The 16,541-nt window shown below is 39.4% G+C and overlaps 2 protein-coding genes across 2 annotated transcripts; one reads left to right on the forward strand and one right to left on the reverse strand.

Moving 5' to 3' along the window:
* Positions 1-119: 119 nt before the first annotated feature.
* LOC119902212 (agglutinin receptor-like) lies at positions 120-5,711 on the reverse strand. The gene is made up of 5 exons (XM_038718238.1): positions 5,496-5,711; positions 1,993-2,056; positions 1,744-1,788; positions 1,160-1,308; positions 120-1,033 (listed from the first exon to the last, which is right to left on the reverse strand). The coding sequence occupies exons 1-5, from the start codon at positions 5,682-5,684 to the stop codon at positions 362-364; spliced, it is 1,119 nt and encodes a 372-aa protein (XP_038574166.1). The 5' UTR covers positions 5,685-5,711; the 3' UTR covers positions 120-361.
* Positions 5,692-16,039, forward strand: pcyt1aa (phosphate cytidylyltransferase 1, choline, alpha a). Its single transcript, XM_038718237.1, has 9 exons — positions 5,692-6,001; positions 8,778-8,891; positions 9,292-9,391; positions 9,597-9,713; positions 11,273-11,424; positions 11,612-11,690; positions 12,302-12,444; positions 12,618-12,806; positions 13,670-16,039. Exons 2-9 carry the CDS (start codon positions 8,778-8,780, stop codon positions 13,895-13,897), a joined length of 1,122 nt encoding a protein of 373 aa, XP_038574165.1. The 5' UTR covers positions 5,692-6,001; the 3' UTR covers positions 13,898-16,039.
* The last annotated feature ends 502 nt before the right edge of the window (positions 16,040-16,541 follow it).

A 16,541-nucleotide genomic window follows, 5' to 3' on the forward strand; every position in this document is an offset into this window, starting at 1 on the left:
ATGAGATGTATTTCCATTTTAGTTTTCAAACCTATACAGATGCCACAGAATAAAACACTAAATTCTATCTAAAAATCACACATTTTATGTCTTACCGTGTCAATCAAATGTAATTCTTTTTTTAATTGTTTTTATTCCTTACAAAAGTGTATTATGCATTTCTTATAAACACCCATACAAACAACAGCAAAGTCATAGTGTGGTTCGTCATAAAAGGATTGTTTACATTTCACATTTGATGATTTGCATGATTTTAATTTTGCTGTTTGTTCTTAATGCAGATTCACTGACAGTGCTGCCTCTGTCTTGTGGATTTATTTTGCCCTGCATAGAAAGCTACTGTTTCTTAAGCACTTTGTTTTCACTGCTCGGGAGCTGGATGGGCATAAAGAAAGGGGTCATAAAGGTCACGTTTGAAATCATAAGGGTCAAAGTAATGGTCTGGGGTTTTCTGGGTGGCTGGTGCTGCTGGGACACTTTGCTCAGCTTTTGCTACTTCCTGTTTCATTTCTTTCTCTTCAGCAGGTGTGTCTGGTTCAGATGTTTCCTGGATAGGGCGGGGAGGGTGATCAATGAGGCAGTCAGGGTCCCAGTATGGGTCACAGTCATACTCCATACCTTTAACAGTGATGGTGGGAGGGGGAGGTGGGACAGACATTTTGGGAGCAGCAGGAGCTGGGGGTGGTTGGGGAGGAGCAGCAGCTTTTATCTCTTCCTCTGTTTTCATCCTGCAGGCGGGGTTGAGTCGTGGGTCACACAGCACTGGAACAGCCCCTGTTGGCAGGTAGACGATCTGAGGTTTGCACAGTGGATCTTTGGGGTTACACAGATACACCCTCTGAGCCTTCTCCAGAGGATCTGGTGTAGGAGCAGGAGTGGTGGGCGGTGGAGGAGGCTGAGTGGTAGTAGTTGGCGCTGCAGTGGTAGTCAGTACCCCCATGACATTTTGGTAACTGGAGGCGTCTGGGCCATAGGTCACCTCCAAGTGACGCATCTGCTGATACAACATCCGGATCCTGTCAATCTCATAGAGCTGATTGAGAAACACAAAAACATATCAGAGAGGAAATGAAAAATTTTAAGATTATGAAAGAGTTTAGTCGAATAGTGTAATCCAAGTGGAATCACATGTAAGAATCTCCAATTAACCTCAACTTACTCCTTCAATGTGTCCAATACTGTTGTAGAAGCGGTAGTAAGACTGAAAATCAGGAGTGCCTCTGTACCACTTTGGGTCAACATTCCTCTTAGGTCGAGAATTAGTCAAGAAATCATGTGCCTGAGCCGAGCCAATGCTAAAAGGATTTCCTGTGGAAGAACACAGAAAGAGAAATTATAAGAGGGAAAAACAACTCTGTTGCAATTTCAACTCAAAAATAGTAAATTTTTTTATTTTCACAATTCAGGGGTAATGTAAACACCATAGAAACATAGTTAGTATTATATATAGGTCTTATATCTGTGACACATATATTATTGTAGTAGTGATATGATTAATATGACATTTTTTTAACAGTGTACAGGATAACTTATTTTTATGAAGAACTAAGTGCCATTTATAATACTAATTAGAGCAGAGTACAGTGTCTTTACAGAAATAGCTGCACTTTATTTTATAACATGTCTCGAAATTCACGTTAACTTTAGTAAAGACACTAATCCGCCCATAAATGCTATATAACATTGTTATTACAATCTATTTCTCATTAACATGTTAACAATTGTCATAAGAAGATGAAATACCTCCGGGATTCTTCACTTTCACCAGAGATGTTGCTTCCTGCAAACCTGGAGGCAGGCAGAGAATATATTAGACACACACCCCATACAACATAACACTTCACTCTGCAAAGTATTACGCAGCAACTCAAGGAGACAATTCATTACTACGTGAACAGTGTTATCAATCATCTTTCAACTTTTTATTGTTTTAACAGCTACATAAAGGTCAGATGAAAGAAGAATAACATCATGCATTTTATTTTGACAAACCTGGCATCAACAGCAAGCAGCATAGCGCCCTCAACAAGGACACCGGGGAAATCATCCTCCACATCTGCAATATCAATATCACGCATAACTCCAATTATTTTGCATTCTGCCTTATATCACTGCTGTTATTCACAAATGCATAATAAATAATTTTCCATATTTTTCTTCTTGTTGTAATACAAACAACAAAGGTTAAAAAAAAAATGCAGGAATGCTCAAAAGTATGACACTCAACTCCCTGGATAAAAAAAACAACTTGCCAATAAGATAAACCTATCTTATTTTAATTATAGTAGCTGTCTGATATTTATCAATCAATCCAAATCCTTTCGTTATGACATTTGCAGATTATCTTTTAAGCAGATGTCAGAGAAAAGCAATCAACGTAAACAATGCAAAGCAAGTGTTGCCTTATTTGAACAGCTATACTTTTAAACTTACTGGAGTTCTATTAGAGTGAAAAAGAAAACTGGACCTGCTCACCTGCTGTTGCATCTCTGCAGTCTTGGTCTAAGCTGTTTCTCAAAATATGTTCATAAATACTGCTGTTAACACTGGGGCCTCTCCATTGGCCACTGATCTGCCCTAACTCCACCTCTCGTGCATTTTGTGTTGAGACGTGGAAGAGCTCATTAGCACGCTGAGCATAAACCAGCAGTAAAAAAAACAACTTCAAACAAAATGTGACAGCAGAGGACCTACTGGCTGCACAGGCATTCCAGGTTCTTGGCTCTTTCTATGGGGTCACAGTCTTGGTTGAAACCGTCAGTGGAGGAATGATGTATTCATTGAAAAACACTTCACATGGATTTTTCTGTTCGTTTAATGGACCAAATATGCAACATATAGGCAACATGCACTGTGCTACTGTGTCCTAATTCTTGACAAAACATGCCTGACAGGTCAAAATTAACCCTCTGTCACAAAACAGCTGGATATGTCCTTTTAACTTTGGTCTTGGCCAGTCAAAAAATAGAGGTGGGAGCCACGCCAACTGATATTTAAGTCCCCAAGAAATATGCAGGAATTATGGGCCAGCCTGTCTAAACACAAAGTCAATGTAACAAAGCCTGGGAAACGCTTTTATTAATTTACACATTGACACACGCATTTCTGAATAAGAGAGCAAAAATACACATAAATGCACATGAGAAGTTATAAAGTTAATATTTGGATAAATGTTTAGAAAATATACATATACAGTTATTCATCTCAATTTGCTGTCCCAATTGGAGTCAAAACAATGGGAAACACATAACATACATAGAGCTAAGACAAAAACAAACTGGGCTCCTTCACACATCTAGTCAAAAGTGTTGTGTGTTTGTTTAGGTTGACTAGAACATGCAATGGACGTGTTCTGTCGAAACTGAATCAGTCTTAATGCCCACCTTGGCTCAGCCAGGTAAAACTAATTTTTTATTATTTTTTATTATTTCATCACATTCTCCGATACTCTTTTGACTTTCTTGTCTTCATTTTCAGTTTCATTTGTCACTTCAACAGTGAAGCACATTATATACTTCAAACCAGCAGGTAAGGCTGCGATCAAAGAGTGCAAGAAGGAGACAGGGAGTCTAAAGGGATTCTACCAGGTGGCTAATGGTGAACATCATAGTGTAATTGCTCTGTGCAAATGACAAAAATGGAAGGGTAAGGGTACCTGTTGCTGTTAAATGATATACATTTATTTTACCTGTACACTAAGACAACAGCCTCACAAAATAAATCAACTTGTTTTACAGAAGGTGTAAGAAGGGCAACAAAACATACATGCCCTCAGGATTTCTGACTTATTTTTTTAACCAATGATTAACATGAATCGTGATGAGCTTTGTGGCAGTTAAACAGCAATGTGAAGATATAAACTCCTTGAAAAATGAAGTATCATGCTGCAATGTCTTTTTAAATTACAAAACAGTAAATATTAAGGGGTTTACAATGTGGAATGAGATTGTAATTATATTTAATATATTATATTGTTATATTGCCATAGTTTTGTGATGGAAACATTTAAATATGTTGCAAGGATCTCACATCCAGGCTATACTATATTAGGACACATTTTTTAAAGAGATGATTACGAGGTCCCACGCGACCCTGTACACAGGATAAGCGGTTGACGATGGATGGATGGATGGATGGATGGATGGATGGATTACGTGGTCAAACCACTGATGGAGAGCAGGAGATTGTAAAATAGCTGCATTACTGCAATGTATAGCAACGTTTGTTGCACAACTTTACCACCACCTTCAGGGCATCAATTATCGTAGCATGTGCCCCTCAGATCTTCTAGTGAAATTATACCTTGTCCTGGAGCTGCCTGCAGGACAAGAGGATCAGCTCAGGAGTAAGGTTTTTAGCTCTATACTCTTAATTTTAAAGCTGTGGTACCTCTGTGCTGTATATTTCCTCAGCAGAATTAAGGCGATTTAGTCCTGACTCTGAAGAGTTTATCTTATCATACCAGAAATATGTGCCAGATTACCACTATATATGTTTAAGGCTGGTTTTCCTGTTGTAAGATCATGTAACATTGCAGATATTTTGGATGAGACTTCTCTCTTGTTTGCTGCAGAAGGAAATGTGCACATCTGGTCTGGTCCAGTGATAGCACACACAGTCCAGTATCACTCAGAATAACAGTGGTTGGGTGGTCAAGATCTGGTTGCCAGAGCAGGACCATGTATTGGCCATGATGAAGCTTTCTCTCAGCCACTGAATAATCAGCTGCCCCTAAGTTGGTCCTATTTAAGGTCAGATAATGTTCAGCACTTGTATCAACGTTATCTAAACCTCAGCTAATCCACATGTCTACGATACTGATTGAAGTTGTCAAACAATGTTGGTTTTTACACAAATATTTAATCATATTTCAATCTACACACATATGCATTAATATTACTCTTACAATCTGGCCTGTATAGTGTTGTATTATTTGAAAATGACAACTTGACTTAACTTAACAATCACAGATTAATAAAACAGGCTAGAATTGGCAGAATTATTTTGCAAAATAAAACTAAAACTATCCAACTGAAACTGTCACAGTTGGAAAAGCACAGGTGTAAATACTAAAATGAATGATGGCTGAATTCCATCTGTTTCAGTAATCAGGTGCTGGTACTGTACATGCTGGCTCACTGTCAGGGCAGAGCCATTGTTAATCTTATTAGTGACTCCTGTGCTGTTTGTATTAAGACAGGTCAAATTGTCTGCTCAGAAAAGGCCAATGTTCTTTCACCACTGGAAACAGCCTTATGCACGGCATAACAATAAATATGGAATCATGTTAACATTCAAATAATTAAATACTTAAGGTGATGTTACAGCTCTGTTGACACTCAAAACATGGATTAAGGTATACTACTTCTGAAGTCAAATTACTGTTTCGTGGTGGTAGAAATGGTTACATAATGTTATAATATGCATACAAAGGCTGCATGTCATATTTTATTACATAATTACCTTTTACATGTCATATTTTATTAAATAATTACCTTTATAGCTAGCATCAGTGGAAGCCTCATAATCAAATGAAGGACATCTTCTTGAAGTGACCTTCTGCAATATACAGAATGTCCACTAGGCGGCAGCACGATACAAGACCGGAAATATCCAACTCTGTATGTCAGTTCCTTTAAGGATGTCGAAGGTTTGTAGTTCCTGTGTAGTTGACCTGTCAGCATTGTAGTACAAGCTGTCACAGCTGACAGTTTGTCTGTCCTTCTGGTACTTGCAGTTTTCGGCCAGCAACACAGCGAGCACCGCGGCGTCGGACGCACAGGATTGTCCGTACTTACAGTTGTAGCCGGTGTCAACTAACCAGCGAGCTAACGGCTAAAGTTAGCCAACAAGCTTGACGACTAACTTGCTAGCTAGCATTCGACGGTAGCTAGCATCGTTAGCTGACGTTTCAGTTAGCTAGCTAGCTAGGCTGCTGTTAGTACGAGGCGAGGAAGCCGCCCACTCCTGTAAAGTAGCACACCGGACAAAAGAGTGAACGGTAAGTAAACACAAACTAATGTAGCTGTCTAACGTTAGCTAACTTCTCTGTTGTATTAGGTGACGTTAGTTAACGTTAGCATATTGATATGAAGGATTTTTGCCAGAAGCGATAGCGTCCAGTAAGCCACGATTTGACAGTTGAGCTGCACAACCCGTGTCCCTTAACTTACTGTTCCAACTCCTCCGTCAGCTGGTTTCATTTCTGTCTTTACTTTAAACGACTTTTGGCACAACGTTATTTGTGTCTGCTTCTGTTAAGTGACTTAAATACACAAGAAAGAGATATTGGGGACATTGTGTGGAATGCGGCTGAAGCCTGTAGTTGTCAAAGTGTGGTCCGAGAACTATCAGGAGGCCAGCAAAAGATTCCAGTGGCCCAGAACTGAAATGGACATTTGATTTTTGTGTTTTAAATTTACTGTATGTACTGAGAATAACCGATTAAGTTATAGGATGCACAGACAACAGGGATGGGACACATGATACCAGTTGTCATGGTGATCATCTCTAACTATCAATTCTAAATAGGGACCCCAGATATTCCTGAAAACATTTAATCTGTAATTAATTTTATGGATAAGCTCTTTAAAAGATCTATCCTTTCTCTTCTCTATGAGGCATTGTTGTAAAAAATAGGACTGGGCAAAAAATATTATCACGATAAGAAAATTCATATAATCTAATATCCATAGTTTTCACGATAAATGCCAAATCATTATTTCTTTCAAGTTTTAAAGGCAGATTTTTGACGGTTAATTGTGGTTTTAAACTATTCTTTATGGTCAGAACATGACAAACACTTTATGCCAAACAGTGGATCACTTAACAAACAACAGGAAGAACATTCAAAAAAATTATGCATGAGGAAAATTAATTAAAACATTTTTCCAGTCCCTTTTACTCAACAAACTAAATATCTTAATAGAAAAATTTAGTGCTGATTCGTTTGTGATTCTAATGAATTAAATTAAATATTTCTTGAATGTTTCTTGAACATTTGTTATATTGTTATTGAGGAAAATTCTATTGATAATTATCATTATAGTTTTATTGCCCAACCCTATGTACAAAATAAGGTTGTAGGGGCATGAATCTCTGTTTGCAAAGCATCAGGTTAAGCAAGACTTGGCGCTGTCCTTTTGTTGCTTTCTTATTATAGCAGTTAAAGTTATGATGACATGTGCTGTTCACGTAAATCTTCTCTGCCAGAGTGTGGGGGGCTCTGCAGGTCTACTCACTGTTAGTTGTTGCTAAGTGGATGAGTCTGGGGGAGGGGAACGGGGGCTGGGCTGCTTTTGCAAGTGCCAAGCATGGGATCAGGTATCTGTCACCACCAGGATTGTGTACTGCCACAACTGTCACTCATTGTACTTAGTCACACTTTCATAACTGATGCAGAAGCAAATGTCCAGCCAACGGTGGTAAAGAAGTGACGAGGCTAAACCTTTCAAACTAGTGAACCTTCCCTTTAATGACCTGTGGCATGATGGAATGTGTGGAATGGGGCAGAACTTAACCCATAACACAGGAAGCATGTAACAAGATATCAGCAGTAGTTTATGTTGTTCCTCTAAAGTTATGGGATCTTTAAAACTCTGTTAATAGAATTGAATGTGATGTTAAAATTCAAAGACTATTTTAGGTTCCAGCTAAGGTGGCAACTAGCGATTATTTTCATTGCCGATTCATCTGTTGCTTACTTTCTCAATTAGTTGTTTGGTCTATAAGAGGGTGAAATATGTCGATCAGTGTTTTGATGACAGCTTCAAATATCCTGTTTTGTCCACAACCCAAAGGTATTCAGTTAACTGTCAGGCAACTATCAGAGGAGTAAAGAAACCAGAAAATATTCACATTTAAGAAGCTGGAGTCATATAATTTTAACTTCTTTTTCTTAAGAAAATACTTTAACTGATTAATCGATTATCAAAATATGTGGCCATTAACTCAATAGTAACTAATCAAATAATCATTGATCTAGTCCCCAGCCCTGTTCCACCAGGATACACAGGACCGTTAATAGATTCTGATCAATGAACTCTTCCAGGTTTATTTGTTTCTGCACAGTCCATTAATTGACAGAACATTTAACATTTTACGATGTTTCATAGACCAAACAATTTACAGATCAATCAAGAAGATAATTAGCAGATTAATCAATGATCAAAATGATTAGTTATGTTCAGCCCTACTATATGATATCTAGTACAGATATCCAGGATGTTGTGCTTATAGAAATCTTACACATACCTTGCAGTTTTTAATTATTCTCAAACATTTTTCTCAGAGCTTTTTGATACATTTGATAATGGAGTTCTGGTTAAAAGTGGCACTAAAATACCAGTGTGTGCAGGCACAAGAAAGTCATCTGAAGTCTGGTGAAGCACGGCTGGATCTCTTGATCTTTTTGAAATGACAATAGGCCGTGAATCTGAAGTGAAGGATGTATGTATTGTACATGGTTAATTCTCTGTATGTTTAGGAACAAAATGTTTCATGTTGAAACAGGTGGTGTTTGCTCAGTTTTCACTTGACCTTTAGATGTGTGTCCGTGAAAGGCTTTTGTTTTAATGCGTCCTGGTGGTTTGTTGAGCCACGTACTGTGTTCTTACAGGGTTACTGGGTCAAAGTTGACTCAGGATTTACAGTCTTGCCTGTACTTGATATACATTTGTACGTGTGTTTTTTAATTATACTAGAAGATGGCAAAGTAGTGTATGGTGTATGTGAAGTATACTGGGTTTTAACAGAGTTTTTCTTGGCCTTTGTCACAGATGGAAGCCCAAAGCTCCAGTGGGCTGCTGCTGTCCAGAAAGAGGAGAAGAGAGGGCTCCAATGGGGAGGCGGAGGAGGGAGAGAAGCTGGTGAAAATCCCCAGATGTACTGTGGTGAGTCAGCTGTGTGCTTTAGCTGTCACTGAGCGGCGTTTCTGCCCTGCAATTTATTTAGGCTCTGTGAACAAGGAAGCCTCTCTGGCTGTGGATGAATTTGCATATTCACAGTATACAGCATAAACATATACTGTTTTTTAATGTATGTTCTCTACGAAGGTCTAAAAATTAGTTTTTATTTGCGGTGTGCATCATGTGTCAGAGGAGCAGATGCTTAAAATAATGTCATCATCCGTTTAACCACAACGCAAAACCCTTGATTTCCACATCAGATTGTTCCAGGAAAGAATATTACAAAATTAGAGTTTGTAAATTTTATGTTTTAACTTTATCCAACCAGAGAAAAACCTTCCTTGACCGCTGAAATCTTCTCCTTCTGTTTGTACGGGTCTTTTAGGGATTGAAGCACCCTGCACCTTTCGCAGATGAGCTGGAGTCAGCTGATGGTAAACCCTATGAGAGAGTCAGCATGGAGGAGGCCAAGAGGGGAACACCACGTGAGTCTTTTAGTTGATTGATTTAGTTGTCTTGTTCATGTTTCCCTTTCTCCTCAAGTTTCTTATACACCTATTTCCCCCATCCCTAGATCAGTAAAGTTCTTCTTAGTCTTAAGTACAGTCATACATGTGAACAAAAGTACAATTTTAGGTTTACCCCAGAATGAATCTTTCATCTCTGCATGTCTCGTCTTTCTACGTCCAGCCGATAGACCGGTGCGGGTGTATGCAGACGGCATCTTTGACGTTTTCCACTCAGGTCACGCCAGAGCACTCATGCAGGCTAAATGCCTCTTCCCAAATACACACCTCATTGTCGGAGGTAAGTGTGAGTCTTTGAGCGTCTGTGTCCACATAAGCTTTCACAGCAGCAGAAGTCCACCAAGTCTGATGAATATAGATATCTGGTAGACGTTAGATAAAATAAGTTAATAGTACAAGATAAAAAAAGTTAACTGTGGGATAATGTGAGCTATTGCTAGATGGTCTTAACGTCTATTTTATACATCTTATGAGTGTCTTTCACCTCCACGTTTTGTTTCTTCAGACTGTGATAGATCTTTCTTACAGCTTTTCTCAATTGCTTACACGTTTTCTGAAAGCATGGCTTATTTTCTTAAAACTCTAAACACAAAACTCTTGCAAAACAAAGACTGCAGTAAAAAACAATGTTTTGCCTTCTCAAAATGAAATTTTGTCTTCAGATGACACACACACCATGTAATGAATAGACATTTCTATTAACCAACTGAACTCTCATGTGCTCTGTTAAAAACACTATGATGAGCGGGAAACATTACTATGATAATCTTATTAATAGGCCATTTGCATTTTCAGTGTTAGACGCCATACTGTACGCACAGTAGCATGTGTTTTCATACTTAAACATAAAACACACAAATACAAGAATAGAATGCTTTTTTTATTCTGAAATACTGTTTACACATCTCAGCAAACACAGTAGGATTTGTGAAGTGTTCTTCATACAGAACAAACAGAAAAAGGAAAATAAACCTTCTGTATATATAAAGAAAAGGTCTCGGTCTTACCACAGCACCCAATCAACATCTCAGCCAGTGTTCTCCCTGGCCAAGCAGCAGGAGAAGTGTCGCCTAGAATGGTGTAGCTTCTGCAGTTATATCTGCACGTGCGTCTTCCATAGTTTGTGGAAGAGTTACCTAATTTCATGCATACATAAAACATACCTTCTATTCATAGTACTGTAGTCCACTTGCAATACCGTACAGTAATCATTGAGTACTGTATTGATATACAGTATCAACCTTGGTCTTGCTCTTCTTCCTCCTCCTCCTCTTACATTCACGCCGCTTGCCTCTCTGCTATGGTGGCATCGGTTGCCTTAAAAATGGCCCTGTATCGCTAAAGCTCTTATTGTCTGTTGAACAAATGTGCAACATGTCTTTGCCCATATGAGGAGTCACAGCATGACATTTAAGTTAAGCATTTTGAATGGCAGTGTGTTACATGTGAACACAAGAGATTTTTATCATGATGTTTGTGCCAAATGTAGAGAAGTGTGGTTAAGAAATGCAGTGTAAAGCAAGAAATGTGCTTGTATTTGAGCAGAATTGGTTCAGGGGGCTGGTACATGAGTTTTGTGTAAAAACTGTATACAAATAGGAAGTGCAGTTTTTTTTTTTATTGCAAAAGAAATATTAAGCTGAAGTATCGGCAACACAGACCAGAGTGTTGTTCAGTGTCCTCTGGTTTCCTTCTCTCCATCAGTTTAATACATTTCCATGTTAACCCGCTTCAAAACCTCAAACTTAATTCTTTATTTTTTTTATTTCGTTTAGAATTAAAATCATGGTTAAAGCATTTCAAACAATAATTTCTGTATTTTGTTTTAATTATTCAAAGTGTGCAGTGATGACCTGACCCACAAATACAAGGGCTTCACAGTGATGAATGAGGATGAGCGCTATGATGCCATCAGACATTGCCGCTATGTGGATGAAGTGGTGCGAAACGCTCCCTGGACATTATCGCCAGAGTTCCTTGCAAAACATCACGTGAGTGTATGGAACAGAGAAACACTCGAGTTAAAAGACAAAAACTGTTTCGTAAAATAAACTAAAAAGCCATTGTCCCTGATCCTCTGTAATCTTTTCCCTGCTGTTCTTTTTGTGTATTTTTGTTTTTGTACAATTTGTAGATCTGAATCTACTGTGTTGATTCATGTTGTAATGACCTCTCCAGATTGACTTTGTGGCCCATGATGACATCCCATACTCCTCAGCAGGCAGTGATGACGTGTACAAACACATCAAGGATGCTGGTGAGTGGGTATAGTCATAACAATAATGTATCCTCCCGAATGTGGATAGTGACAGTTTGCTCAAACTTTGTGCAGGGGAGTGTTAAGAACATTAATTAAAGGGATAATTCTTTATGTTCTAACTTATATGTCTTAAAATCTGTGACTGCTCCTTTAGCTGACTGCTACAGGAAGAATTTTAGTGTTTTTGTTTGAATTGTGCTACAAGGAAAGCACAGGGATTTGACACACCAACAATTTTGTTTTTATGCACACATCATGAAACCTTCACTATTTTTAAGAAATCTTCAGTGCGAAGTTATATGAACATTTTTAGCATTTCCCGCATTCTGCTGATTTTCTTTTTTTGCACCAATTTCTGCCTTTTCTGCAACCATTTGCGATGGAAATGTTGCTGTCCTATACTCTGCTGTGCATTATGCTCTGTTGATAATGGAATCAGCTGGGTAGAGATGATTTGCAAAGCAATCATAAGTTGTACCGTTGTTTTTAACTGCGTGAGAAAATTGATGTGTGGCGTGACAGCGGGTGAAAAGTGTCACTTGTGTTGAGTCTCGCAAGACTGTGGCGACTAGCCTTTTCATCCTCACGACCCCCTCTGCCCTCCGCAGGTATGTTCGCTCCCACCCAGCGGACAGAGGGCATCTCCACCTCTGATATCATCACACGCATAGTCCGTGACTATGATGTGTACGTCAGACGCAACCTGCAGAGAGGATACACGGCTAAGGAGCTCAACGTCAGCTTCATTAATGTATGAATCTTAGCTTTGGTTTGACTGTGTGAGTGTTGACTGAAGAGAGAGAAGTTAGTGTGACGGTGACAGAGCTTGTAATGTGAAGGCAGTTGTTGGTGTGCGTGAATGTTTGGCAGTTGCAGGCACCTCATCTATTTATTGTAACCTTTGTTGTCTCCATTCTTAATTAGGAGAAGAAGTACCACCTTCAGGAGCGCGTTGACAAGGTGAAGAGGAAGGTACGTGACGTGGAGGAGAAGAGCAAAGAGTTCGTTCAGAAGGTGGAGGAGAAGAGCATCGACCTCATCCAGAAATGGGAGGAGAAATCCAGGGAGTTCATTGGCAACTTCCTGCAGATGTTTGGCCCTGAGGGGGCTCTGGTAAGGACGTTGCTTTTGTTTGGTCTTTAATCACTGTTAGGCGAGTACTTTTCATGCAACTGTAACTTCTATTTAGATCTGCATCAGGTCTTATACCACCAGTTGATAAGATTTCATACCAGTGAGCCAACGTTCAAAAAGATTTGGTTTGATCTGATTGTGTGCATCTATTAAAGGGTAACTTTGGTATTTTTCAACCTGTTTTTGTGTCGTAGCGTAGTAGATGCACTTTGATGGAGCACAATTTCCTGCAAGGATAATGACTTGTTCTATACTGGTCCCAATTAGTCACATAGACACAAAAACATTGGAAAATACAATCTAGGTTGAAAAATACCAAAGTTACCCTTTAACATTCTTTTAAAGGAATAGGTTTTTTTTGGAAAATATGCTTATTTTCTTTTTTGGAGAGTGTTAGAAGAGCCATTTGATACCACTGTCATGTGTGCCTGTTGAATATAAAGCCATACTCAGCAGACTGTTAGTTTAGCTTAGCATAAAGACTGGAAACAGGGAAGCCTCTAGCCTGGCTCTGTCCGAAGGTAACAAAATTAAGGTACCACCACTTCAAAAGCTCACGAAGTAACATGTTATATCTGTTTTGTTAATACAACAGTTGTGGTCTTCTCATCTTACCCTGTAAAGTTTTATTTTCCCAAAATTTCAAGTGCAATAGGATACATTTGTACTCAAACAAAATTCAGATCACCAACCAAATAGACGTGTGCAGATACAGAACTTTTTGTCTTCTGACACTTTTAAGCAGTGTTTTTAACTCCTCCTGTGTTTGCATTAAACTGATTGTATCCTCAGTTGATCTAACAGGTGTTGTCTTCATGTTTCTGTCTGTCGCACCTCCACAGAAGCACATGCTGAAGGAAGGGAAGGGCCGCATGCTGCAGGCCATCAGCCCCAGGCAGAGCCCCAACAGCAGCCCCACCCGTGAGGAGCGCTCCCCCTCTCCCACTTTCCGTCTCCCCTTCTTCACCAAGACCTCACCGCCTCCCTCGCCTCCGCCCCACCACAGCGGGGCCCGTGGATACCTCATCAGCGACGACGACGACGATGATGACGAGGATGACGAAAACTAGAGCGCGCTTGAATTGTTCACCTTTGTCGGGGCCGCAGTCTGTGCTACCAGTTTACTCAGATGTCGAGTAATGTGGTTTTCATCGAGCTCCTGCTTCCATTTTTTTCTTTGTTTATGGTTTTACTTTGACATTTAGCACTTCAGTGTGACGTTAACTGTAACAGCCAGTTTCTCCACAGCTCGTTTTTAACAGCCAATTTTGTCCTCGTTCAGTAAACGTTACCACTAGTCACCTGAGTTCTTAGAAAATTAGTCTCATTTATCGTATTCACTTTTGATGTTGAGTTTATTAGTCACGCACTGTCACAGGAATATTTGCAGGTGTTACACTTCTTCAGTTTTTAAGTTTGTCATTGTAATGAGGTAGAAGTTTGTGGTTTTATTTTTGTCATGGCTTTAGCGGGAGGGCTCGCAGGTTGTCTGGTGTGGGGAGAGGTCAACTGAGACCTCATGGACTGTTGAATGATCTCTGTGGGAAGTTTTTCAGAGCAGATCAGAAAACTGGACATTGAAATGATGTGCTCACATTCTGCTAATGCTAACAAGAAACCAACCTGGCTTTTAAATAACAGGGACACTCCAGATTACGTCAAATCTGAGAGTTGAGTGTTGAATACCCCCCCCCCCCCCCCCATTTGTCCGCCTGCTTTGGGGCTATGCGTGTATGTGCATGTCATGTTTGTCCGTGCGAGCTCTAGCGTCGGCATGTATGAAATGTATTGTCAACGTTCTCTATCTGTTGACAGATCTGGGTTCAGCTTTGACTGCATAGTATAAAAGTTGCTCTTAAATGTTGTTGTCGGCTGACAAGATTCAGTGTCTGGAAGAAGCCTTTCCTATGGCGTAAAAGTCTTGCAAGGATGACTCATTTAAATATTGATGTAGATATACTTATTTTTGTAGAATTCCCCTTTGCTTTATTTATCCTGTGTACAGATAATGATCTTAATCATCCTGTTTAAAAGTGCTTTGACAGTCCTGAGCAGTGAATCAACATGAGCGAGGCTGGAATTATTTTTTTTTGTAATGCAGATCCTGCATCACCTGGGCCTGTAGGGAAGTACGTAATAATTTTTACTTGACACACAATGTGATGACAGACCTGAGAACTATCTAAATGCCATACTTCTTATAAGAAACTACATCTTTTAATTATTTGGAGTCATAAGCACAAACCAGGATTGTTTTATGAATAAGGCCTCCTCATTGGTAGTGCACACACAGCAAAATATATAATATATAGGTTGTCCCAAAAAGGCTTTGGGGTTTTTCCACGTCTTGCACCAGTCTACAGGTGAACTGAGTCTGTGCACACAACCTGAATCAGTTCAGAGGTGTATTTTCGCCGACTGGACTGCACTGTGTCGCATTGTAGCGTGAGGGATTTTATGCATCAATGATACTCCAGATCAACATTTTATGTAGCTACCTCCTTCTTCCCTGATTCTGTTTCCTAAGATGCGCACAAAGCACGAGCATTCATTTCTCTTTCTGAACAGAGCCATTGTTGCAGCACCGAAGCAATGTGACTGGGTCAAATTGTTTGAGATTGTCTGGCCTCGGGTGTGTGTCCTGCATCTCAAGTGAAAGCATGTCTGTGTCTCCTCTCATTCATATATATAAAATGAAACATCACAGGTGATCTGAAGACATAATGCAATACTGTCAGATGACTAATATAAATGTTGACAGATATCCGGTTGATCTGTTCTAGGCTTGGTTTCCCAAAAGAACTTACGGTTTAAATCAATCAAGTCTGCCTCTCTGAATCAAGGTTTAAGGTTGGGAAATAACTGGAAAGGGAAATACTTTTGGCTTTATTAGTACAAAACCAGAACACTTTGCTGAGAAAATCCAGCAAATGTTGGTGCTAAGCTACTTTTGGGAAGCCTTGCCTCGATTCTTGTGGAATCTTCCTTTTAATCAGTGTGAATGTCTCAGTTAAGAGCATGTCCACGTTATGAGGTCAAGGTGGCGAAGACTCGAGTGGCAAGACGATAACAGCCACTACTGCTAGATACAAATGTAAATGTTTTTAATGTTTTAATCGTTATTTTACTGTTTGGGGTTGTTTTTGTTTAATGTTCTGGATGTAGAGTAAGAGCAAGACAAGAACAATGTATTAAACAAGTAGGCCAAAGCATTTGTTGACCTCGACCAGTTATTGTCTCCTCTGGTTTATTAAAACTGCTGAGGGGGTTTTCTGGATTGGGCATTTATTCACATAACTGTTCATTTGTTCCTTCACTACCAATTAAAACCTGTGTAGTCTGTAGGTCAGGTTTAGGCACAACTCATTCAATTCAGCTTCCTTAAATTGTGAAAACTGAAAAGGTTTGAGCTAACATTTGTCAAATGGGGACAGACAGGATGAAAACTGGATTAACTTCAGACATGCTGCAACTAATATGGCCCAAAATCCATGGTTTCTACACAACCATTCATTTTCAAATCATTTGTCAATTTCAAAAGGAAATGGAATTGAAACCTATAATATCAGACAGGAGGACATCTCATTGACATTCATTCCCTAGCCCCTAAACCACATGCCTAACTTATTGTAATCTGAACCCTAAAACCACATGTTAACCCTCAAAGCAGTCTCTACCTGTGACACAAGTCCCCATAGGGTAGTGTGCATTGGA

The sequence above is a fragment of the Micropterus salmoides genome, unplaced genomic scaffold (assembly GCF_014851395.1).
Source record: "Micropterus salmoides isolate LMB-PRFRI ecotype aquatic unplaced genomic scaffold, ASM1485139v1 Ms_hic_scaffold_14, whole genome shotgun sequence".
In the NCBI taxonomy this organism is placed as follows: Eukaryota; Metazoa; Chordata; class Actinopteri; order Centrarchiformes; family Centrarchidae; genus Micropterus; species Micropterus salmoides.

Excerpts from the sequence above, each read along its gene's own strand:
- LOC119902212 (XM_038718238.1), bottom strand. The coding sequence starts at position 5,684 with ATGCTGACAGGTCAACTACACAGGAACTACAAACCTTCGACATCCTTA. Across the intron at positions 1,789-1,992 it reads CTGCTTGCTGTTGATGCCAG|GTTTGCAGGAAGCAACATCT; the intron begins GTTTGTCAAAAT and ends GCCTGCCTCCAG. Across the intron at positions 1,034-1,159 it reads GTATTGGACACATTGAAGGA|CTCTATGAGATTGACAGGAT; the intron begins GTAAGTTGAGGT and ends TTTCTCAATCAG.
- pcyt1aa (XM_038718237.1), top strand. The coding sequence starts at position 8,778 with ATGGAAGCCCAAAGCTCCAGTGGGCTGCTGCTGTCCAGAAAGAGGAGA. Across the intron at positions 9,392-9,596 it reads GGCCAAGAGGGGAACACCAC|CCGATAGACCGGTGCGGGTG; the intron begins GTGAGTCTTTTA and ends TTCTACGTCCAG. Across the intron at positions 12,807-13,669 it reads TTGGCCCTGAGGGGGCTCTG|AAGCACATGCTGAAGGAAGG; the intron begins GTAAGGACGTTG and ends GCACCTCCACAG.